This window comes from Poecilia latipinna, unplaced genomic scaffold, assembly GCF_001443285.1.
Source record: "Poecilia latipinna isolate Pla-1442-1.1 unplaced genomic scaffold, P_latipinna-1.0 Scaffold435, whole genome shotgun sequence".
Taxonomy (NCBI): domain Eukaryota; kingdom Metazoa; phylum Chordata; class Actinopteri; order Cyprinodontiformes; family Poeciliidae; genus Poecilia; species Poecilia latipinna.
The window spans coordinates 136,477-161,756 of NW_015113051.1; the positions used below are offsets into that span (position 1 = coordinate 136,477).

At 38.1% G+C, this 25,280-nt stretch overlaps 2 protein-coding genes and 1 long non-coding RNA gene across 8 annotated transcripts in view; 2 read left to right on the forward strand and 1 right to left on the reverse strand.

Annotated features, from left to right (window-relative positions):
• Nucleotides 1-8,993, forward strand: part of simc1 (SUMO interacting motifs containing 1) — a 15,157-nt gene extending 6,164 nt beyond the window's left edge. The window contains exons 2-11 of one of the 6 annotated variants that reach the window (XM_015038252.1): nt 135-1,397; nt 2,007-2,048; nt 2,146-2,393; nt 2,496-2,589; nt 2,772-2,932; nt 4,880-4,972; nt 5,069-5,200; nt 5,449-5,605; nt 6,946-7,030; nt 7,433-8,148. In XM_015038252.1, coding sequence (XP_014893738.1) covers nt 135-1,397; nt 2,007-2,048; nt 2,146-2,393; nt 2,496-2,589; nt 2,772-2,932; nt 4,880-4,972; nt 5,069-5,200; nt 5,449-5,605; nt 6,946-7,030; nt 7,433-7,587 — 2,430 coding nt within the window. In that variant the 3' untranslated portion in view covers nt 7,588-8,148. Of the gene's footprint in view, nt 1-134; nt 1,398-1,794; nt 1,920-2,006; nt 2,049-2,145; nt 2,394-2,495; nt 2,590-2,771; nt 2,933-4,879; nt 4,973-5,068; nt 5,201-5,448; nt 5,606-6,945; nt 7,031-7,432; nt 8,149-8,510 lie in introns of those variants that run through there. The other 5 variants (XM_015038250.1, XM_015038255.1, XM_015038253.1 and 2 more) reach the window with 5 other exon arrangements.
• Nucleotides 8,994-9,113: 120 nt separating this feature from the next.
• Nucleotides 9,114-24,244, forward strand: LOC106951019 (CCR4-NOT transcription complex subunit 6). The gene is made up of 12 exons (XM_015038256.1): nt 9,114-9,247; nt 10,292-10,413; nt 12,344-12,530; nt 12,753-12,838; nt 12,954-13,058; nt 13,252-13,320; nt 13,754-13,911; nt 17,090-17,244; nt 19,062-19,216; nt 19,426-19,656; nt 21,185-21,387; nt 21,793-24,244. The coding sequence occupies exons 2-12, from the start codon at nt 10,302-10,304 to the stop codon at nt 22,006-22,008; spliced, it is 1,677 nt and encodes a 558-aa protein (XP_014893742.1). The 5' UTR covers nt 9,114-9,247; nt 10,292-10,301; the 3' UTR covers nt 22,009-24,244.
• On the reverse strand, nt 12,229-24,344 carry LOC106951021 (uncharacterized). The gene is made up of 2 exons (XR_001425731.1): nt 24,273-24,344; nt 12,229-12,258 (listed from the first exon to the last, which is right to left on the reverse strand). It is a non-coding gene; the product is annotated as an uncharacterized LOC106951021 (long non-coding RNA).
• Nucleotides 24,345-25,280: the final 936 nt, after the last annotated feature.

The following is a 25,280-nucleotide window of genomic DNA, read 5'->3' on the forward strand; positions in this document are numbered from 1 at the left end:
ATATACATAAGAGGGACACATGTTTATCACACATCTGTTATTTCATATGCCCATCTCTACATTTGTCTTTCTTTTCTGTCACATTTTGCAAGTATTCTGCTCATTTTGGTGACATTTCCCCTCTTTTTCCCTAGCATTACATTGACCTCACTGATCCAAGATGGGCTTGTCCAGAGCTCAAGCTGCGCCCAAGGTTTAACATCCCAGGCTCATCTGTTATAGACTTGACTGCAAATGAGATAAAGGAGACAAAGCCAGAGACAAAGAGCTCCCTTGACTTGACTGAGACAAGAGTGACAAAGCCAGAAATAAAGGACTGCTTTGAAGTTGGTGACAGTCAGTTCAACCAAAGCATTGTGAATAAAAATAATGTCTTAAATGGCCAAGGTCTTAAACTACAAGAAAACTCTTCCGGACACTCCCACATCTTCCCTCTGCAGCAGGACTGTGGCACCCAAAGTCCAAAGCAGAGACGATTGAATTCGCCGATGCAACCACAGAAGCAGAACCTTGCAATACAACCCTCTCAGGATGCACCTAATGTGGAACTAGATCAATTGCCTTTCATCGAGTCGCATATCAAGAATCTGAAAAGATCAGGCAGTTGTGTTCAGCTAACCAAAGATTCTCCACAGATGTCACAGTGTTTTAAACCAAACAATCGCTTTGAAGCACAAGAATCTGCAACTAGTTCAGACATAGTTTCTTCTACATTATATGTTTCTCTCACAGAACCCGCGGTCCCTAAGTGTCTTCCTATCATGTTGAAAACTACAACAAAAGAACATGAAACCCCCCAGGAATATACAAACAACCTGTTGCAAGATCAAGCAACGCAGGACCTACAAATTCCAACTGACTGTCCTATTGTGGGACATGATGATGCAAACTTAAAGCAGCACAAAACTATGGAAAATAAGCTAGATGGCTTTCATTCATCTGACATGATTCCATCATCAACTTCATATCAAGATAAACCTCAAAAAGAAGCTATTTGCTCCAATTTGGAAAAGCTGGATTTAGATAATTCAGATTCTGGACAAAGATCTCCCTCCAATCATCCTTCCTCTCAGTCTTCTCAAAGTTCTAAGGCTGACTCTGTCTCATACCCAAGTTCCAGTCCTCTCAATCATACAAACCGAGGTGGCCAATCACCCAGGTCTCCCTACATGCCTAGTGAAAAGATGCATGAGTGGGAGCTGCAGTCACAGACCTATGAAGAGGATACCGGAGGTGATAGTCCGGTGTCCTTGCCTTGGCAAGGAGAAAGCGATAGAGAAGACATGAATGAAGAGAGCAGATGTTGCACAGATTTCCGAGAGGCCAGTAGAGAGGATCGTAGACATGTGTGCCCAATCACTCTTAAGAAATTAATGGCTGGACACCATCAAGTCCTGGTAGGAAACTCCATGTTTATGCTTTATTTTCTATAGCTCTCAAAGCTTCTTTATACAGATGCAAACAAATGTATTGGCTGCTTGTTAAAGACGTAGAACGTTTTTCTTATTTTAGTTCAGTACCATGTTCTTGCAATGATTTTGTTGAAAACAAAAAGAACCTTTAATTTCAGTTCATGATTTCAGTAGGAACCAAATCACATATTGAAACGTATATTTCAAATAAAATCTCAAGTAACAAATTATTGGTTTCAAAACCAATCCCTTTATGATCAGTCTAACTCAGATTGATCATAAAGGGATCAGTCTGAGTTAGGCCTCGAGGGCCGGTCTCCTACAGCTTTTAGGTACATCTCTACTTCAACACACCTGAGTCAAATAATGAGGTCATTTAGCAGGACTCTGGAGAACTTGACTGCACTTAGGAGGTGATTCAGCTATTGGATTCATGTGTGTTGGACCAGGGAGACATCTAGGAGTTCCAGGACACCGGCTCTCGAGGACCAGGATAGCCCACCCCTGGTGAAGTGTTTCTGTAATTTATACTTTTTAAGTTCGTCAGTGTTTTGATGAACTTATGCATGACTTTTTGCTTCCCTTGGCTGTAAGAATGACATTTCTCTCTGTCACCTGCCACCAGTTGGAATGGAGGCAAGTTTATTTTCCTATCACACACACACAGTGGATAGGGTTGCTTAAAAAGAAGATGAAACAAAGTAATTATTTTAAAAATATGTTTCTTTCATAGATCGATAAAGATAATTTAAACCCTAAAGCTCCTGAGGTGCTGTGTCGTCAGAGCCTGAGTCTGGTCTATAGTACAATCGAGGAGAACTACCCAGAAGGCACTTTGCAGCTGCTGTCTGACCTACTGCAGCCTGGATACTATCCTCCCAAAGATATAACCACCCACCTTCTTCGTGGTATCCTGCTTGACCCACACTGTCCCTATCATCTCAGCTTGCAGGCTTATAATCTGCTTATGAGGACTCAGAGGTCAGAGAAAAGCACAAGAAACATTATTTTTCAAAACATTTCATAGCTTTGTGTCAGAATTTTATTCTCAGCCTTTGATTTAAATGTGCTTTTTTCTTCCAGACACCACCGGGCTAATAGATCCTCTGTTCCGTGGGATTGGGAGTTGCTTACCTCGGTTATGTCCAATCAGCTTGAGCAGAGCAAGCAACAAGATGTGAGAATATGTAGTCCTTTAATATCACAGGGGAAAAAGAAGTGTTTGTAACATTCTATAATAAATTAATCTCAGATTTGATATTTATATTTAAAAAGATTGTACTATTTTGTTGATATTTCTAATATGAAGTAAAAAAAAAAAAATAAGCTGGTGTCTTTGTTGCCTTCTTTCACTGTTAGGATGGCAAAAAGGAAAATCAATGGGACATTATCTGCCTGCTTTTGGAGTACTGTGTGCAGACTTTAGAGGATGACTTTACTGCCAGATGCTCTTCATCTTCCCTCAGCCATTCCATCGCAAAGGCAACTCTGTCATGTGACCGGCAGTTTTCTCGGGTCAGGTAAGATGAACAAGCCGGGGTCTGCATTTTGCAGAGGTTGTAGCCTTAAGTTCTGCATTTCTATTTCTGCTGATGTTTTCACACCTAAGCAGCTGAAATGTTTACTGTGTAGCAAGAACTGCCCAGAGGGCACATTAGAACCATTTTGTTAACTATTGCACCCTGATTACATCATCCCAAACATAAAACCATCCAATTACTTACTTAGGGTAAGGCAATCATTTTCTCAACCTACATAAAAGAACCACAGACAACGTGTATCAATTTTCAACCAGGCTTTTGCAAAAGGAGAAAGTACAGTAAACCTCTTCTCCACGCTGTTCACTGTATGTTCTGAAAACCTCTGGTCAAAGCTTGTCTTTATTATCAAGAAAAGGGAGAGAGAGGGAGGAAAGGCAAGAGGGGAAAACAGAAACTGCTTCTGCACGCAGGCAGTTTCACAAGAAAGAAGTATCCCGGTAGATAAGGATTCACGGTTGAGGGAAAAGCAAGTTTTGTCTTTTCACACAGTTAATTCTTTCACATGAGGGCGGAAAGGAAGATGGGGCCTCCTGTTATAGATAATCATATCTCAAAGACATTCTTTTAAATAATGGGAAGACACGGGTTTCAACCTAATATCAGCTCACACACAGTAGAAAGCTAAAACCCTTTAAATAAAAAAAACAAACAAACTAACTACTACTGTAAAAGTGATAACACATAATGTTTCTAACAATCATCTTAGCCTTGGTGACGATGTGACCTATTTACTTTGCTTCATTGCTTCCCATTGGATGCATTGGCAAATGAAAACGGACACGTAGGGCTACCAAAATATGTCCTTAGCCCATATTTGGAGTTCCTGAGCTGTCTCACAAACATCAAAAGACAGGATTAAGTGGGAGTGTTTTGAGGAAATGTGTGCAGACAAACACAAATACTTTATTTCTTTCGTGAAGTATTGTTTCCCCAGTACAGGCAACAGAATGGAAAAATTAAAAGCATGCACACACAGAATGCAGTTTTATATAATTTTTGTACATCAAATTTAGAGCTGCACAAAGAAAACATCACAGTACTAAAGTTTGCCATATAACAATTGCAAAGGACACCTTAGATGCAATATTTGGTTGGATATGATTTTCCCCCCAAGCCATACATCCACATTCTATATGGTAACAATATTTATGGGGAACTTGATGGAAACTCTCAGAAAATGCATTATGAGGAAGGGAAAGAGTTGGGGGAAACGTGAGCTGATCTCATGATCACGACATTATGCAATAGTATCTGTGTTGCATGTTTTACTTATTCCTTATCAAATTTCAGAAAGTAAGAGTTGTCCGTTTATGAAAACTACAGTATACGTGGTGTAACGTAATGCCTGGGCTGCAAAATTCAATTATTTGAATGCTATAAATTACATTTTGGCTGATGGTCAATATCTATCACAGTTGTTATGGTTTTTCTTTTACTCTCTGATGCCAATGAAAAAAAGGATAATGAACCTTAAAAAATAAACCAAATTCATTCTTAAAAATACATGGGGTATCTTAGAACTTTTTGAAAGAGTTTTAAGAGAACTTGTTTTACCATAACTAACTTAAAATGGTTCCCATTGGTTACATCGCCCAACTTCTTCCTCAGAAAGCATAAATTAGATGTAAATAAATCTTGCCAGTAAAAGAGCGAGGTCATTGCAACACTGGATTACAGCCGAAACATATATTTTTACTGACATATGCCAGCATTAACTGATATATTTGTGACTCTCATTAAAAAAGCTTGGGAAGCAATGGGTTAAATGTTGTGTTTTTAGACTTTATTGATTCTGCGTTGCGTAAGAGCTAACTCCCTTTTGATGCCATGTGCTCTTCACTCACAATATTTTCAGTTTAATTTAAATGTAGTTTTAAATTTATTTGGATAATCTTAAAATGTCTGTTGACCTTTTCCTCTCAACAGAGATGTTATCAAGTGGCTGTTTTGTGTCATTATGAAAACAACCGAAAATGACGACAGCAAAGAAGGAATCAAAATTAAGGATGAGCAAATAAGGTACAAAAACAAAACCTTAAATAAAAACCTGTTGTTGTTTCACTCTTCTCTAGCTTTCTGCACACTTACGTTCTGGCTGCACTTTGTCCCCTGCAGAATAGTGTCCGTCTTCCAAAGGATGCTGTCTCTGGCCCTGGAGGTTGACCGTTCTCCTGCTCTGAACTCTGCCAAGCTTTCCGATGAGCTCTTCCATATGGTCCTCAGCCACATGCCTCTAAGAGCACACAGGTGACAAGCAGGCAAAGAATGCTTAGGACTACCATAAATTCATAACTACAGGGAATGTTAAAATTAAATGAAGGTTTTTTTTTTTTTTTTTCATCATTTTCCTTTTACATTATGAATGCTCAGAAAAGTAATGCGTTCTAATTCACATATGCAGATGAATCCACTGAATCACCTGAGTTGTTTTGCAACCATACTTGCACGGGGACTGGTTCCCAGTTTTTCAGACTTTTCTGTTTGGTGATATGCAGGATGTTGTTGTTGGAGAGCCTGCAGAGTAAGCTGCTGAGCTGTAAGCTGTTGGAACAGTTGCTGGACTATGCATGCCCAGAGAAGGTCTCTATTCCCATGTCGCTTAAGCTGCTGCTTCACTTTCTGAAGAACTGCACTCTAGCTGCTGACCCAACGGTAAATATCATGCTGGTGTATTTTCTCCTTTTATCATAATGACTTAATACTGCTTACAAATTTGGTAATAGCAGAACTTAATTTCAACATTAAGGGCACACAATGCAGCTTTCATGGAGCTCTCAGATTTGCAAAAGACACTAAGAGATTTCTGTTTCACAATTGAGAGACGGGATCAGACTTAAAAAAAACTGCAGCTGCAGGGATCACAGAGTACGGGGTTTTTGAAACCAACTGGAGCCACCTGAACACATTAAACTCTCTTGGAAACTCTTTAGGGGGGAGATTTAAGAGGTAAACAAGCACACCAGCTGGCGGTAGAAATAAAGAATATTCACAGAGTTCAGAGAGACTACATTTTTCTTCTGATACCCTCTTTAAACAAAAGAGATGCAATATAAATACTTCGTAGAATATCATTTAGTTCTCAGCTGAATTTCTCCAATGAAAATTGCATTTGGTTAGTATTGACTGTGTTTTCTGAAATACTTGTGTTGAGCAACATTTATTTTTTTATGTAGGGGTTTTTGTTTTTGAACAAGTTTTAGTATAATATTTGTTTCCATTTTAGCAGACAGCAATATATGGGTTAGGGTGAAAAAGATTGCGTTAAACAATTTAGCTCTAATTCGAAAATGTTTTATCCATAAATATGTGGATTCCTTAAAACTAAGCTCTACCTGAACCACTGTCAAAGCTACTTGTTTTTATGCTATAAATTTATAACACTTTAAACTTTTAAAGTCCTTTACCTCACTTTTAAAATTTTTACATGTTTTAATTTTATAAACCCTCATGATTTATTTAAAATTTATATCTCTTAGTACTTTTGCAGGTATTTGGGTTTTTTGTTTATCATTAATGTGTGTTTTGCTCAATCTAAAACTGTAGGATAATATATAATATCTCCCTGTTTTGAGATTGTTTACAAGTAGAGTTTAAAAAAAAAAAATCACCTCTCATAGGTTGTCATCAAAGCATTTGCACTTCGATTGCTAATCAGTTCACAAAACCCACTGCCTTCATTTACAGCGCAAAACATTTGTCTGACCGCAGCTGAGGTCTGGTGTAGTCCGTTTCCCCCGACCCTCATCAAACTATGTTTCGTGCAAACTCACCCAAGTAGAGCAGATTGTTGCAGACTTGTACTGACTGTCCATTGTGAGAAAAGTTGTGCAGAAGAAATGGTGTATTGCCTTTTCAGCTATGTTTTTCTACATTGATCCAAACAAGAATGTGTAAGTCTTATCGAGCGAGTTGAGTTAAAGAGAAAACCAAGCAAATAAAGATGGCAAAACAAGTAAGTCTCTATAAAGCTGAAACATCAATATGTTTTCCAGGATGGCTTGGAGCGCTGGCGAAAGTGGGAAGAGTTGATCCATCTTCTCTGGATGTTACTGCTCAGCTATAGCAAAGCAATGAAAGGTGAGCTGGTAGAAAAAAGGCCTCAGCAGCTAATGTTGTGGTATACTGCGCTGTATAGTGGAGGAGCTCCAGAACACGAGCTTGTGTATGCTGGTCCAAGTGTGCAGCAGTCGGTATCTATCAGAAATGTTCCAGGGAAGTAACAGTGGTTAACCTGCCTTGAGATCATTGGCTGCTGAGAGCAAAGACTTACTTTTGTAGTCTGATCCAAATTGCCAGAGAGGTTTATGCTGATTCTGATAGAAAGGGGTCGGCACACAAGATCATCGTGGTTTGTTGTGTGTAAATTCACTTACTGTTTTGCTCACTTTCAGCAGGAAAATGTGCCTCTGCTACCAAGCAAAAATGGTTCAGTAACAATTTTATGAGAACATGTTTAACTACATATTCCCCTGATGTCAGTCTCGCAGAACATCTATGGGACGTGGCAAACGAACACATCTCGACCTCGGAGCCCCATCTTGCATTTTACAGGACTTGAAGAATCTGCTGCTGACAACTTGGTCAGCGCAGATACCGCAGCACATCTTCGTGGGTCTAATGAGTCCATATCTTGACAGATCGCTGCTGTTATGGCAGCATAAGAAAAACCAGAACACCATTAGCCAGATGATACCTGATCAGTGTATTTCCTTTTCCTGCTCTCACCTTTATTGCCCACCTTCCTGTCACAGTTGCAATTAAATTAAGTTGTAGATTTGTTTAGTGTTTTTTTTTTTTAACTTTTTTACTCAATTATCTGTAATAAAATTTTGCTTTGCCAAGTGGTTTGTTATATATTGACATGTAAACTGCAATGTTTGTTCCTTGTGAATGCACTCATATGCTAAAGTTACTTTTTTTGCTGCTCTTTTTACCACTTTTCTGAATATTGATTGTATTAAAGGTCTAACTGGTCATGGTCACTAAACAATGATGTGCTCTTAGTTTGAAGAGGTCATAAATAGTATTACTTTTTGCAAACTTAATTTTAGATATTTAGAAGTCTTAAAAGACCAGGTCAAAAAGTATATTTTACTGTTTCATATTTGTATACTTGATAAAGAATTGGGGCTTACACTGTGATGCATAAAATTAGGTTGATGCTGGTATTAACATTTAAGAAAAAATTTTTTCATTTGAAATCATAATCAGCTGAAACTAGAATGGGCAGGTGAAAAAACAAAACAAACAAACAAAAAAAAACATAAATCAGTATTGAGCATAAAAAGCCTAATCAGGGTATCCTACCCTTGATGCAGGAAAGCAAGCGGTCAAATTGCATTTTCTAGACAATCAGCTTGACCTCCATTTAATAGTCATTTTTTGCAAAAACTGTTACCTAAATAATGTGTGTTCTGACTGCTGTGTATTTCCCATAATATACCGACAGCTAATAAACAGCCCCTCATAAAATTCTGTCATTTATTCACAACCTGTGTTCTTCAACTTCTTGCTTTACTTTATTCCCTACTCACAGTTTGTCATCTGTCGTCCACAGGCTGTCTGACCAGCTCTACCTTTGAGCAAATAGGCAAAGAGGCCACATTAGTTTACAAGCCAGACGACATGGTGTCAAAGTCTGCTGTTCAAGAAGCAGTGAATGCTTTCCTGTCCAGATCCCAACAGGACATCGGTGAAGCCTTACCTCTTCATGTGGAAGAGTCCCTAACTTATCTTCAGGATCACCTGTTGGATGTCTGTCAGTGTTGATTTTGAAAGAAAAAAAAAGACTTTCGGTTCTCGTTTTATTCATCAGATGAATGAAGATGCATATTGTAATTTATAATTGGTTTTCTTGTGTGCGTGTTCATTTGCACAGTTACTTGTTTTAAAGTTGTGACTTGCTTAAAGTGAAAATTAAAGTTTTAATTTATTTTATCAGGAAATCAAGAAGTTATTTACGGGTTCAGTTTCCTGTTTATGCCACACTACTTTCACACAGAGTTTTTGAATAAAGTGGTCCTTCAGGCACATTTGTAAATTTTTTGCACATTTCCGTGTTTGTCTATCCATCACAAAATGGTCCACCAATCTAAAAGCATAGGTTTCTATTTATTGTGGTTCAACAGCTGGTTGGACCTTCTCGACAGCAGCCAATAGGATGCAGCGCTGTTATCGAGCGAGAGAAAAAAAATCCTTACAGTCGCCATGATACAGCAGCGGAAACGGGGAAGAAGTAGCTAGAAAACAAAAGAGAACACGCAGTCGTCCTCGCGATTTGGTATGCTCTTGCAGGTAAAATGAAACCCTCTGTGTTATACCATTGTATTCATGTAAACGTGTTCTTTCTCATCGCATCAAACATCTTTGTCTTTAATGTACACAGCTCTCCTTTCGTGTAGCAAAGTATTTCAGTAGGAACTCGGTCAGCTTCAAATAATTGAGATGTTAGCTTTTAGCTTGTAGGCTAGCCAGGCTAAGCTACATAGCTCGCAGTTGCTTTCAAGTTAATCGTTTCGGGCCTGTTTTAAGAGCGCAGGTGCTTGTTTTTTTTTTTCATTTAGTAGCAATTATTATTGTTTTTGGAAAAAATAGTAGGCGAAAGTAGTGGTTTGTGTGTATTCGTGGCCTTGTGTTTATGCGCAATTCAGTGCTGTGCCATTATGTAAACAAGTGCACACTATATTTTCAAATTTGTCCAACATATTGTTTTTGACGTTTTTCGAAAGGGCTTCGGACTATGGGAACCAAGGTTTAATACTAATTTAAGTTGGCCTTTTCACCAGATTGTTAGTCTGCGAGGTAGTTGGGGATCTGGCTTTGTTATGTAGTCCGATAGCTGCCAATTTAGGTTAAGCTAGGCTAATCAGTTAGCGTCACCGAGGAGAACAATCGGTGACAGCAGCGTTGTTTATCTTGGCTTTTTAGCTGTCCAGTTTCTTATTTTATCCAGAACAAAACCTTGTTTGGTTGTAAAATTGCCGTTTTTCTAAATCTGGCGGGAAGATTCTATAATGTATTCTCTAGGTGTTCCGTTTTTAACTTATGTAACAACAAAGAAATCAGTCTTTATAGCAATCTGTGGCACGTTTCACTTAGTAAATACTGCTTCTGATGCACAGTTAAGATCAAGATCTTGATAACATTTTTTGAACGGTTTTAATAAGTGTTGACACTTGTCTGCAGATTTGTTGAATAATAAAATTGACAGCCACATCTTCCTGTAGATAGGGTTACTGAACTATGGTTTCAGGCCAAAACTATGTCTTGCAATTTATTGCATATTGACGGACTTTTCATATTTACCACTGACAGCTTTATTACACACGATTTCTGTAGTGTTATAGGAATGCCCAAGGAAAAATATGACCCGCCCGATCCCAGGCGGATGTACACAATTATGTCCAGCGAGGAGGCAGCAAATGGGAAGAAGTCATACTGGGCTGAGCTGGAAATTAGTGGTAAGTGTCTTCTGTATAGGAAATGCAGAGGATCTTGCCGTGATTGTTTTGTGCTTCCTACCGGAAAACCTTTATTCTGTCTGCAACCTTTAAGACTGGGGGTTTTAATTGTTTCTCAGTTAAATGTATTGTTCATGTCATTAGCAAATTGATTTTTTTGTCAGTTGATTTCTTGGCTATATTTTCAACACTTATGTCAAAACAAAGAATTATGACTATAAGAAGATTTAAATACCCCAAATAATTCCAGCAATGTGTGATGAAAAATTTTGATAGCCACACAATATGAAAAGTAAAAAGTTTGATTGTTTATGTCCCTTAATTTACTTTAGAGGATCTAAGGTGAACTGACATGTAATAGCCCTATTATATTTGTTCATATTTGTTACCGCACGATATTTTCTTACTTTTATTAAAAGCAACAGAATATTCTGCAATATACAAAAAGGTATTCAGTGTGTATTCAATGTAAACAATATAATTAATCCTAACATTGTCTAAGTTATGTCTATTTATGGATGGTATTAAACATCTGTCCAATACCATCAAATTAATGAACTAATATCTCGAATCGGTTTTATCTTTTCATGTTAAGGTAACTGAAAACATTACCTGGCACACATGCAAGTTGCTTTAATACGTTCCATTCCATTTACGTAAATTTGAACACAATTCTTTCAAACCAAAACTTCAAAAAAAAAAAAACCATGAAGAGAAATACTTTTTTTTTTTCTGTTATCATCATGAAATCTCAAAACTTCAAACCAAATTAGCCAATAAAAGGTTTTTCAGTAGAAGTCACAGTTGGTACCATAATCCTCAATAAACGCATTAGAGGGCAAAAGCCAGCTATGTACTCTCTGATGTTATTTATATACGTTTTGTAATCAGTAGAACATGTATAAATAAACCCCAATTTTTTGTCATACTAAAAAGTATTCCATTGTTTTAATATGTCAACACGAAATGTTATGATTTTATTGCTTATTTTACATTATGGAAAATAATACAGAATTGCTGCTGCTGGACGCTGTTCAGTGAGTTTTACTTTTTTGTTGTAAAAAAAAAACGTAATAGTCAGCAAAAAAAATATATAGAATTTTTTTTTAAATCAAGAAGGTAAATAACGTGATCATTTGATCTTTAGGGGGAAAAAAGTCAGGTTCTTGAAATTCACTAATGAAATGATTTTTCGTCGGTCATGTTCCTCAGATGGAGTCTTGTAATCCTCTTTACCTTCGATTTTCACCAGAAGTTCTAAAGTAGATTGAGATCTGGGCTGTTTGCTGGTTACATGATTGATGCTGCATTATTATCGTAAAAATGATTATGTGGCATATTGTCAGTTGGTGGAATGAGAAAAATGTTTAAATTTCAGTGTCTGCCTGTGTGTCTTTTGTAGAGGTATTGAGTGCCATCTGCTCCGATTGTTTATCTGACACAAACTCCATATCGATGAAAACTCTTGCCAAGACATTGCTCAGTAGATTTTTTTTTTTTTAATTTGGGGGAGGAGGGTTGTCATGGTAAATATTTATAATGGTAGTTACGCTGCAAAAATGTGTTTCATAACCAATTTTTCTGTGTGAATCTGAGTTTGTATGTAAACAGAAAAGTGAGCTTCACTGCATATGCGTCTGTTTTGAAAGACCGGGGGGCAAAGACATTTCTCCAAATGTGGCATTGTCCTTCTGATTCGATGTTTCAAAGTCCAGTATCTGGCTTTAGGTTTACCTTGCAACCCCTCCTTGTGCAGATAATACCACCATAATTTAAGATAATAGTAATCTTAAATTATGAAGTTGTTTAAGTTCCCCCCCCCCGGCTCCCTTTTTTTTTTTTTGTCTTTTTTAGCTGTAGTTGAAAAATGTATAATTGTTCAAGACAGTAAATGCATTTACATTTTTGTCCTTTGCGTTTTTTTCTTCAGGACGAGTAAGGAGTCTCAGCACAGCCCTGTGGTCTCTCACCCACCTCACTGCCCTGCACCTCAGTGACAACTCTCTGTCACGCATCCCGCCAGACATTGCCAAACTACACAACCTGGTGTACCTGGATCTCTCATCCAACAAGATCAGGAGCCTGCCGGCAGAGCTCGGCAACATGGTGTCTCTCAGGTCGGTGATGCCAGGTTACATAATGCAATTAGTGCAGAGATAAAGAGGGCAGCCACCACAAGTTGCTTGTGCATTTGGACTCTGTTTATTATTTAATTACATAAACGCTGAGGAGTGTGAAGGTTTTGGTCCAAATCTTACCACAGGGAATGTGGTAAACAGTCTCCAAGATAATAATAATGTTTTATTTTTTTTAATCCAATCCTTATTTGTCCTCTGCAGGGAATTGCTTTTAAATAACAACCAGTTGCGAGTTCTCCCGTTTGAATTGGGGAAACTTTTTCAGTTACAGACACTGGGGTTAAAAGGTAAGTGGCTTGCACAAGTTATTTTTATTTTTTTAAAGCCTTAAATCCTGTTTTTTTTTTTTTTTTTTCTTTCTTTTGGGTACTTGATACAGGCCGATTATCTTTTCCGTTCCAGGAAACCCACTTGCACAAGAAATTATGAGCCTCTATCAGGAACCTGATGGCACACGGAGACTGCTCAGCTACTTGTTAGACAATCTGGCAGGGGCTATTAAGCGCAGTGAGTATTTAGCATCCTCTGCTAACCCGAGACTGGAGCCAGAAGTTTGTTTTTGGTTTTCTTTTGCGATATTATGTGCATAAAAAATATGTCAAATTTCTGCACTCAAAAACAAATTTTAAACACTTTTTTTATCATTATTATTATTATTATTATTATTAGTTTTGACCTGTTTTTCCCCTCTTTTGAACAGTACCAACAGAGCAGCCACCAGCCAGGTCATGGATCTCGCTCCAGGAACCAGACCGAACACGTCCAGCAAGTAAGGCTGATGTACACACAACGTAACTGTAAACAAATGTTAGACATGGTTTTTTTGGGGGGGGTTTTCCCCCTTTGTTTCATTTTATTATTATTTTTTGTTGTTTTTTTTACCCCCTTTCTTACATTTTATACATGTTGAAGCAAGATCCGGTTTATTTTCATCTGTGGGACCTTTATAGTTTGTTGCTCTTGAAAATGGATCACAAAAATAAGGCTGATATATACATTTCAAAGTGAAAGTCAACTTGTCAAATTAGTATAAGATATTATCATACTAATGTTTAATATTTTCTGTAGCAACTCTGTTTAATGACACATTTTAAAGCTACAGAGGGTTTCTTCTTTTCTGTACAAATCGGCAACATATGAAGACTTGGCTCATTTCTGTTCAACTAAGTGCATTTCTTTTGGTGTCTGTTTCCCTTTCATAGCACTGTTCTCAGTTATGTGTTACAATGTGCTGTGCGATAAGTATGCCACACGACAGCTATACGGCTACTGCCCCTCCTGGGCTCTGAACTGGGAGTACAGGAAGAAATCTATCATGCAGGAAATCCTCGGCTGCAACGCAGACATCATCAGTTTGCAGGTAAGAAAAAAATAAGTGATGCTTAACGTTCAAAAAGTTGTTTTGTTCATTAAATTAATTCCAAAAAGTTTTTAAAAACAACTTTTTTGTGAAAAGAGACCATTTTGGCGCTACATCACATGATTACACTAAGTATCACTCCCCATGATGTGGTGCCTTACGTAAGGGTTTTTTCAAAAAAAAAAAAAAAAAAAAACAGCAAAACATCACATACAGGTCAGGTTAGACTGTACCTCACTTTTATAAAATAAACATTACTTAACTGAACCTCTTTTACCCTCTGGATTTAATGGAACTAGACAGTAGGGAATGAATAGATGAATCATTGTTGTTGGAATGAGAGAAAAGATTTTCACTCAATTATTTAGAAAGCTGTGTTGCTTTATGACCTGACTGGAATAACTCAAAAATGAATGTATCCAAAACCTTTTTCCTTTGTTTTTAATGTTCAAACTGTCTGCTTAAAAATAAGCTTTTCCAGTAAATCACTCCACACTCACCCTGACACTTTATTAGGCACACCCCTGCAAGCGGTTCTCTGTTTAATTTATGGATGCTGAACGTTAAATTAATTCGCGGTGGAACGGGATATTAGTTTTATGAATATTCAGCCGACAAATCTGCAGGACCTGTAATTCTGTCATGCCGGTACACAATATGTGAGGAATATTTCCGACACATTGTTGAATTCATGCCATTGAAGGGTTGAGGCAGTTTTGAAAGCAAAGGCGATCCATCCAGGCACTAGCGTGACGTTGGTATTAGAGTGCCACTTATGTGTCCCACTAATTTCCAGCACATGGTGTGATGTTCATACAGTGACTTTGTTGTTGGTAATGAGTTCTAACAGAGTGAAGAAATCTAATGAAAGTAAACATTTTACTTATTGTAACTAAAGGTAGTTATAGCAGTAGATGCCCTTTCACCCACTGGTTGAAACTTCTTTGCGAAGTGCATATTTTTGTTGTGGACCCATCTTATTAGTTTGAAGAAAGTAGGAGTATTTTTTTTTTTTATTATTTTTTATTGATTACAAAACTGTAAAGGTTTTTAACTAAAAACTATTAAACATTTTTCAAAGTGCTCTTGAATTATATTCTACCATTTCATGTTTAATAATTGTGTTAAGTGATGAGTCTTCACATAATATCAGCATAAAAATTTAAGCTGTTGGCATTCAATTTGAGACACTTTACTAAAACGTATTTTTTTGTGTGATTTCTGATGGCTTTTTTCATGGGATAAATATTTTTTGCTCCTGACCACTCGGTTAGGCGACGGTTCCTTCTCCTGTAAATTTCTCCGTTTCTTTGGGGCTTTTAAAGAGCCATATTCTTTTGTACCCAGACAGTTTTGAAATGTTGTAATTATAACTTAATTACGTTCCATAAGCAGCCACTTGTTTGGGATATGTAAATGCTGCGTGTAGTTTTCTGTCTCCATCTGCCAATGTCGACTGGGGTTTAATGCTATTGAAAAAGCTGCATTCAGGTTTGCTGGTTGGCTCTGACCTTTCTGTGCAGATTTCAGCCGGTTTCCTGGTCCAAACATTTGCATGCAACATTTGCTTATTGTAAATATCTGCGCATGAATGTGAGAAGTATATAAACTTACCTGTGGGACTCATGCATTGGACCTTTATGCACCGCTTCTCTTGCTCTCAGTGTCTGCTGGGACGGACTCCACCCAACCCCACCGCCTTAGGCAGTAGAGCGTTATCAGTGACCTGGGCAGATGAATTGTTGCTACAGAACTTGTCAAAGATGGGGGGGGAACAAATTAAAAATCAAACCCTGTTAATTTTTAAGGTTTAATGTGTACAGTCATAGAAAAATCTAATTGTAATAGTTCATAAACATGCAATTTCTGAAATAAACACACAGCACGTATTACTTTGTACATTCATCTGCCAGGAAATGAACAAAAACGTTGTGTGAACTGAATCTATCAAATCGGTAACTTTTAGAAACGTCATCAGCAGCTGATAATGATCTTCTGTGACCTCTTTAGTCTTTCACATCATCTTTTCAGCAAAATCAAGATTGTTATATATATCAGTGCTTTTTTTTTTTTTTTTTTTTGCACAACTCTACTAAACACAACAGCTGCCTTTTGGCTAACGCTGACTGCTGTTTGTTCTGCCCGCAGTGAGGATAAGAAAAAGAAAGCTTTAGATGTTTTCCTTGTGTAGTTTAGTGAGATTTAGCAGTTTGTGCTCTTTGAGCGGTGAAATTCCCCCACCTTCGTTTAAGCACCGTCTTCTGCGTCAGTTTGAGATGATGTGTTTAATGGGCAATCAAAAGTTTTAACTTGTGTCATAACTAAATATGGCTTTTATGTATTTCATTTATGTTAATGCTAACTAAATCCTAGCGCATTGCAACAGCGTAATTATGAAGACGAGTAACAAATTCTTCCCCGTATCACAAGTTTTTTTTTCATGAAGCCGAAGGAAAAAGGAGAAATCAAAGTGAGAGCTTAGAACTACAATGCATAGAATTTGACCTCCGGACAATCCTACGATCTTTCTGCTGCTAATGATTCACAAACTAACATAGTCATGTCATAGTCAGGTTGTGGTTCCTTTTTCTAAGAACTATAAAACACACAAACTCAGGTGTGTAAACTTACATGAGATCCATTTGAGATTATAATTATCAACCACAAAGAGAGGGAGAAATCGCCTAGCTGTTCCTTTATATCGGAGCTCAAACTTGGAATACACTGGATAGACAAAGGGATAACAAAGTTATTCACATTTATGCACATGCACAATTTCTGCAACACAATCTAGCTTTTTTTTTTTTTTTTTTTTTTTTTTTCCCCAAATAGCAAAACAAAATTGTCAAATTCAAACATTGTTGTCCCCAAGTAAATCTGAACAATTGTTAAGTGGAGGATATGCCTTAATTATTTTCCCCCAGATACTGGGGTCTCTGCTCCAGTGCCATCATAACACTTTTCTAGAGCTAGATAAATTTTCTGCCTTAAATAATGTAATTCCACTACAAAGATATCGTTCACAGTTGTTGAATAATTTTTGAACATGTTTCAATTTATAGTAATATCTCCGTAAAACATGCCTGTAGCTAACATTTCATAAACGGATGGATTTGTTTGGGGTTTCAGAAATGTGCACCGTCCCATTAGCAACTTATTTTATCTTGTTAATTCGCAGGAAGTGGAAACGGAGCAGTACTTCAATTTCTTCTTACCAGAGTTGAAAGAGCAGGGATACGACGGGTTCTTCAGTCCAAAGTCACGAGCTAGAACGATGTCCGAGTCGGATCGTAAACATGTGGACGGATGTGCAATCTTCTTCAAAACAGAAAAGTAAGTAGTGCCAACATTATTCCTGTAGAGTGCTGGAAATATAGATTGGGGGGGAAACAAAAAAAAAAGTCTGTTTGTTGGCGGCTGTTTTATTTTTGAATCAGAATATTTAAAGAAATCTATAAGACAATAGATTTCTTTCTTTTGAGAAGAAAATAATCAGCATTTTTCTTCTCAGCTTGGATTAATTTTTTTTTTTATACCTTTAGTTTTGGCATTCTGACACCATTTCGAATGAAATGTCAACAGGTTTTCAAGTTATGAATGAACATGCATGTGCGGTGCCACATCTGGGAAAACGAGAACGAGTCTAATTAAGCTAATTTTATTTCTGCTAATGAATAAAACAACATAAAAATTCCAAATGTAAATATGATTAAAGCAAAGAAGAAATAAACAGAAACAAGTCCAGGTTCAGTCACAACACAGCTCCAGAGGAGACAATATTTCTATTAAACATTAAGCTAAAATGTAATGGCATTAAAAAATCTAAAAGCTTTAAAAGGCTCTAAAAACTTAAGAGGTATTAATTAGGCATTTGTCTTGTTAAAAGTTAATTAATTTAGGCATTCACAGTGAGTTCACAATTATTAAATGTAATTTTTTTTATGCAAGATGAAGTGAAAATAATTTGAGCTTCTGCATAAAGTCGACATATTAACTGCATCCACATGGATGCAGTTAATCCATATTAACTGGATTAACATGGGTGGGTAATTACATTACTTTACATTTACTTGAGCAAGTTTTTGGGGAAACAAAATAATTGTAAGAGTAGTTTTACTACACAGTACTTTTTACTTTTACTTGAGTAACATTATGTGAAATACCTCTGCTTGAGTAAAGTTTTTTTTTTTTTTTTTTCGTTTTTGTTTGAACACCAGCGCTGCTGTTTTGATGTTAGTTTCTATCTCGGATATGTGAAAGTGAAATACAGTAAACGCTCTCAGTGGAAATTCTTTACCCTGTTCTAACATGCGTTTGCATTACTTATTGTATTGCTTTGGTAAGTTTAATATCAAAAATGTATACATTTTTTTATTTTATTATTTGTCTTGAAAATACCTAAGTTTGCGCATAAATTTATGCTGTTTGTCTGACGTCATTTTAAAATGTTAAGTCAGATGTTCTAATCAGTTATTCAGTCCTTGAGCAGCACTTACACCAAATACTTTTTTTCCTCTTGAGTAGAAACTTTGTACTTTTACTTGAGTTTCAAAAAGCTGTGCCACTCATCCTTCAATACAATTTTTGGGTTCTCTACCAAACTCTGGTGTTAAACAAACATGTTAGCATTCAGCAGCTTAAAAAAAAAGCATCAATAAATGTTTTTTTTTTTTGTTTGTTTTGTTTTTTCTGGCTCATCAGCAGCCGTTTCTGTAGCTTTTTCTGCACTCTGCTGCTGCTGTCCATACCCGAGCTTGGAGAGCACACAGACCTCTATATCTTATTTTGTTACTTGAGACGTTTTAAAAAAAAATCTTGTTCGTTAAGAAGTAATTAATGCATTGAGAGCCAACAAAGAGCTTTTCTCCTTTTAAAACATGTTCAAAATGTGGCTCTTAAATTATTTTATTTTTGTTGGGTTCAAACTTGTATTTTTTTTTTAATTATGTTGCTTAAAAAAAAAAAAAAACAACCCTCTTGAGTCATTTTTGAACTCCCATAAAGCACAGTTTAAATTTTAATATTCTTTCTTTGCCAATGACCTGGATTTCATCCTTTTACAACATACCATAAAAGATATACTTGGTTTTAAAAACCATTTATTCTTCCAATTGCCTTCAAAATGTTTGTATTTCTTCCTTTCACTCTAGATTCAGCGCTGTGCAGAAGCACACAGTGGAGTTCAACCAGCTGGCCATGGCTAACTCCGAAGGCTCAGAGGCGATGCTGAACAGGGTGATGACCAAGGACAACATTGGAGTAGCTGTGCTGCTTGAAGTCCGCAAAGAGATGATGGAAATGTCTTGTGAGTAGTTTTTTCTTTTTCCTCATCTTTATTATTTGAATTCTTGCGTATTTTGACCTCCTATGTCTTTGCTTTGCTTTTACTATTGATCCTTGCGCGGCTATGGTCTGTAACTCAAAACTGTTGTAGTTTAAGGAGGCCTACGATGCATAAATGTGTCTTCTGTTATAAGAACATGTTGTGAATATGCTCGCGATTGATCTTTTTAGCTGGTAAGTCACTCCACGGCCTGGACAAGCAGCTCCTGCTGGTGGCAAACGCCCACATGCACTGGGATCCCGAGTACTCGGATGTCAAGCTGGTCCAGACCATGATGTTCCTGTCGGAGGTGAAGAATATCGTGGACAAGGCAACACGCAGCTTCAAGCTGTCCACCTCTGGTGAGACCAATGCCATTCCAGTGGTGCTGTGTGCTGACCTCAACTCCTTACCCGAGTCTGGTAAGTAAGCCAGAGCAACAGTTTTATATGACTGTTATAATTATGGGGATGTGGGTGTTTTTAATTGATCCCACAGCTTCCATTCAAGTACTGCCTTTTCTTTCTAGTGTCGCCATATTGCGCTGCTAATTATGGCTTTGCATTTGTGCCACCATTCGGAGCGCGTGCAGCGAGATTGACGTGAGCGCACGTCCATATTTCAACAAGCGATCGTTTGTGGCGCTTGCTTATAAATTCTACGCTCGCTCACTCAAAATGTGTTCTGGCGCTTGCACCTTCTCATGGGTGTGAGTGCCACCCGTGAGTCAAATGCACTTAAAACCCCACGTGTGCATTCACAAATTTATCGAAGTGCATGTTAATGAACCAGTCATGAACACGGTTTTGGATGAAAACGCTGAAAAAGCACAAAGTGTCTATAAAACGCGTTGCATGCATCGCCTTCCCCGTGTTTTCCCCTTTAAGCTGCAGGCAGCAGCGAACCTCACCAGAGGGAGGAATGATGATCAAGTTTAACGTTGCAGAACTTCTCTTTACTAAGTTCCCCAAGTCTGACATAATTCTTTCATCTAAAAATGGCTTGACCGTAGCGAGATGTTCGTGTTGAAACATTTGGACTCATTTAGATTTTCTTCTATTTCTTCATATAATTTTGATTTGTTTTATCTTGATGATATCCAGTCTTGTGCAATTCTGATTCAAAACAATATCTTTGTTTACTAGATAATAAATCATTTACGAATCAATGTTGCCTTTATGGACAGTAATAAAAACAAAACAAACAAACAAAAAAAAACAACAACTGTGAAGTTAAATTTGATGCTGTTGAAGATTTGGTTGCATCTGGCGTTTGTTCTGGTGCTGCTGAGAAAAAAAAGGCCCCAGTGCAAGAAGTCAGACTAAACGTCTGGTTAGACCAAGCAGAATAATTAAAAGGAAACATTTGCTGGACTTAAAAACTTGTATAATTCCATTCAATTCATTGTTGTTTTCTGTCTTAAACAAAACAATTGATACTCAAGATTATTACACCATGAAACTTGTAAGAAAGATATATTTGGTGTTGTATTTCTGGAAGAGGTAAGCTATGTTTTCTTTTAACTGTAGTAAACTTTTCAAAATAAAGATTGCTTCTGGGGACTGTTGCTCTATTTACACTGCATAAACCAGGATTAAGGCAGATTAGGTTAGAAATGCAGATAAACAGAGTGTAGCCAAGTCCAACTGCTTGTAGTGAACCTCCTCTTTTCAAAATAAAAAGAACAAGCAGAGCGGATCGTCAGGGCTGATTTCCCCCTCCGTCCAGGACATGCACAGGTGGAAACGACGGCAGTAGCCAAGGAGTCGGTAGAGATCATTTCCATGAACATAAAAGTTTGTATGTCATTGGAAACACAGACAACAAACAGCCCAAAATCCTGGATTTAAAAAAGAAAAAAGGATTTTTATTTATTTATTTATTTTTTTTAAATAACAGACCAGCACAGTAGGAAACGTGTCGGTTCATGTGTCACGTTCTTTTCCTCAGGTGTAGTCGAGTACCTGAGTTCAGGCGGAGTGGACTGCACCCACAAGGACTTCAAGGAGCTTCGCTACAGCGATAGCCTGACCAAATTCAACTGCAACGGCAAGAACAGCACTTCTAATGGCAGGATCACCCACGGCTTCAAGCTCAAGAGTGCTTATGAGAACGGCCTAATGCCTTACACCAATTACACCTTCGACTTTAAGGTAATTAGATAAATAAAACACAAGTTTGTACCCTTGTCTTTAATCTTTAATCTTTTTCTTTAAAACCAAGAATCGGGTACCATTTTTGCCATTCGGCAATTATGCCAGAGGCAGCTACAAAATCGTTTCTTTGTGTCTTGCTGAGAAATGACGGTTTTTGTCTGCATTTCAGGCTGCATGTATAATTTCAAACCTGTTTGGGTTAGCGGAAATCTGGTGTACATTCTGTTTTTTAAAATTCATTAGAGTTGCGTTCCACTTTACATGGAAAGAAAATGCTTGAAATTCCTGACAAAAAAAAGTAAAACAAATTGATGTTAATGCCAGCGACGGTGAGTTTATTTGTATAACTCTTGAGCAGCACAAATCATTTTGTTTCCTCACTGCAATCCTTCTGTCCCACAGGGTGTCATCGACTATATTTTCTACTCCAAGCCTCATCTGAACGTGTTGGGCATCTTGGGCCCCCTGGACCCTCACTGGCTCGTAGAGAACAATGTCAGCGGCTGCCCACACCCCCACATCCCCTCTGACCACTTCTCCCTCTATGCTCAGCTGGAGTTGCTCTTGCCCAATGTGCCCTCCCAGGTCAACGGGCTGCACCTGCCCGCACGCAGGTAGTGAGACCCTGCCATGCCACCAGGGGGAGCTGCGACCACAGCTTCCCCCTCTACCAGCTCTTACCTCCGCCGCCTCTGGAGGAGGAAGACCGAAAAACAACACAACCTGTAAAATATTCGTACAGTGAGGTCTGGCTGACAGGGATTTCGTATAAAATGTTATAGATATTCTATATTTTTCTTTTTTTCTTTGTGTTTTTTTTTTTTTTTTTTTTTTTTTTCCCCCCCTTCTTTTTACGCCCTTTTTTAACTGCTTGGTTCAGTCCTGTTTATGCATCACGTGTTTTGGACTTCCTCTTCTCATCCGGTTCACAACCCCCCCACCCCACCCCTGCATACATTTTTTTTTTTTTTTCCTGTCTTTCAAGCTAGAGGGGATGGTAGCTCATTCAGATTCATCACATGAGGCTCTGTGTGGTTTTAATGGGGAACCTTAAAAAGCGGCTGAGTGGGTGACATTTAGCTGAAAAGCTGCAGAGCTGTCTGTCTGTCCCTGTATAAATCCAAAACCAGCAAAGACAGCAGACTTGTCAGTCTCAGTTCCCTCCATGTTTGGCTCGTGCTCGCTAGCCATCTGTACTCAGCCGGCGTAGATTCTCGGCCTCTCCAAGATGCGCACATTTGGGCTTCGGGTTGAAGCAACTTTTTCATCTCTAGCTAAGCATCCCAGCAAAGCGGATGCGCCGCAGCTGATCCGAGGGGATCTTTCCTGCTGTCATTCTGTGGTGCTCAGGCCTTTTTTGTGTGGTCACGGCCTCCTGCGGTGCTACAAGATAGTCCACACCTCTGACCCCCTGGTCCTGGTGCATAAGAAGCAGAATTACGTGACATCGGCAGTTCGGAGAAAAAGGAAAAAGTGAGAAACTGAGAGCAGCTACCATCCTGTTTGCAGACAGTTTCACCCCGGCTTGTATAGTTGTTATGCTAGTCATGTGCTTAGGAGCTCATGTGGCCCAAGAATCACCTTTTTTAGAGTAAGGAGCGAGGGACCTAGGCCGACTGGCGAAGCGATGGGAGGTAGGGGGGCTTTCACAGACCTTTTCATTGACGTCATTTGCGTTTTGCCAGAGAGTGAAAAATGGCTGACGAGTAAAACCAGCATTCCTCTCTCTATCAGGAGATGACCTCCAACTTCACTCATGCAACATCACACACACACACACACACATGCAGGTAATTTTCAGGCAGATGTGTAGCACTGTCTCCAAGGCCAGTAGTGACTCCTCCCCCTGCCCCCGTCACCCCCAGCCATACGTTCACACATAGAAGCAGTGATTTTTCACAAGTGTTTGTACAGAATAGAAACCTTAGACTCAGTCTTTACATGATTGTATATGAACCACAAAAAGACCTGTTTTCTGGCATTTTTTTGTACGAAGAGTAAATTATGGTCAGATTAAGAAGAAGAAAAAAAAAAAAGATTGTATTGTAAACTATGGCTAAATTTTTATCCAGTTAATGTTGAGATGAATTAATATTACCAGCTTGTACAAAAGACGTAAGAGGAGGCTGCTCGCCGCGTTCGCCGTCTCTTCTTTGCACTCCCGAGAGATTAACTGTAACGCATCAGTATTGTTTTGGCTGATTTGCTTTGATGTAAATAGACAGTTGATTTTTTTTTTTTTTTTTTTACCTGTTGCTTTCTGCCCATTAACAAAGCAAACGATCCAGGCTGCTGCCGACGGTTTGGACGAAACGTCACGCAGCACCGATTCGCATCTGTTCATCTGGCTCCAAAGCGAAGTGTAAACGACACAACACGGAGAAGTCCCGCGCGTACGCCCCGAACTCACTGTAGCAGTTGATGTTGTCTTGCACTATTTGCATGCGGCGAACGCCCGAGCAGCCTCCTCTCCTTTTATTTTTAAATACTGTTGAGACATTTGTGAAGATTTTATGTCCTTTTTTTCTTTTTTTTTTTCTTTTTTCTTTTTGTTAATGTTTATTTCATTTTTTTTTATGAGATGTGACAATGTAATGATGATGTGTATATCCTTCCTATTCATTGAGCTCTCTAGTAATCAGGTATGCTTTCTCCACCCACCCCCTCTCCTCCACTATACGGAACATGAATTTATAAATTCACTTGGAACGTTTTTTGTTTTGTTTTGGGGTTTTTTGCCCCCAGATTACCTAATCCCTCCTAGCTTCCTTCCTGGCCACAAATAGCCCTGAGCTTTTATCCATCACCCCCACCATAAACCATCCAACCTCAGACTTTTTCCTGCTACTCTTCTCAATTTTTTTTAACCTCCCTTGCCCCACTTTTTTTTTTTTTTGTATAGATTTTCTACAATTGTCATTGCAGCTATAGTGCCATTTGTGGACCACCCCTGCCTCTTGCCTTTGCATTGGAAAGGGTGGAAGAGCCCATTTGTTCTTTTTATTCCTGCTGTTTCTGTCAAAACGGCCAGCCTGTCAAGTTTCTGTTAATCAAATTTGTTCCATCTCAAAAACAAGTTGAAATCGGTTAAATGTGAGATTATTATTTGAAATGCACTTAAATGATTCGAATGCAGCTCTTATTATACTCCAACAAGAACTTTTTTATGTCGAATAAGCAAGAAAATGGGAAGTGTCAACTTGGTCCCTGTCTCTCGTTCTTTCTCCTTTTTCTTTTGGTGAAAATCAATGTATCCAAATTGATTTTTTTTTTCTTTTTTCCTGAATGGCATTAGTATTGTAGTAGATTTAAAGGGTAGCTTCTTTTTTTTTTGTCTTTTTTTTTTTTTTTTTGTAAAAGTGTGAATAAAAGATGTACTTCTTATTTCCTTTCTAAAAAGACAGAATTTTGGGTGTTTGTGTAAATCATGATTTCTACAATGACGATGATGATCTGCTGCATTGTTTTTACCCTTCTTTGACTTTTCTTAATCCCTTCCACCACAAACCAAATCCTCTGTCAAAATCACGACACGTTGTCTCGATGGGTTGATTGGAGAGGTCGAAGGTTTCCGAAGATGCGTCGCAGAAGGAAGTAACTATCAGTTAAAACCTGACACACGGATGTGTGTTTTTTTTTTTGTTTTTTTTTCCCTTTTTTTTAGCTTTTCAGCTTTACTTTGGCTGTCTCTTTGCACCAGCTGGAGAGTGCTGGTGTCCGTAGGTTAGGGCAGCAGAGCTGTCTCACTAGTGGCTGCAATTCAGTACTAGCAAATACTTTTTGACGGGTGTTAAAAAAATTACAAAAGAGTAAAAAACGTGTTTGTACGGCAAATGCTAATGATGTGCCGCTAGACCGGTCCTGTGATTTTTTTTTTTTTTTTTCCCCCA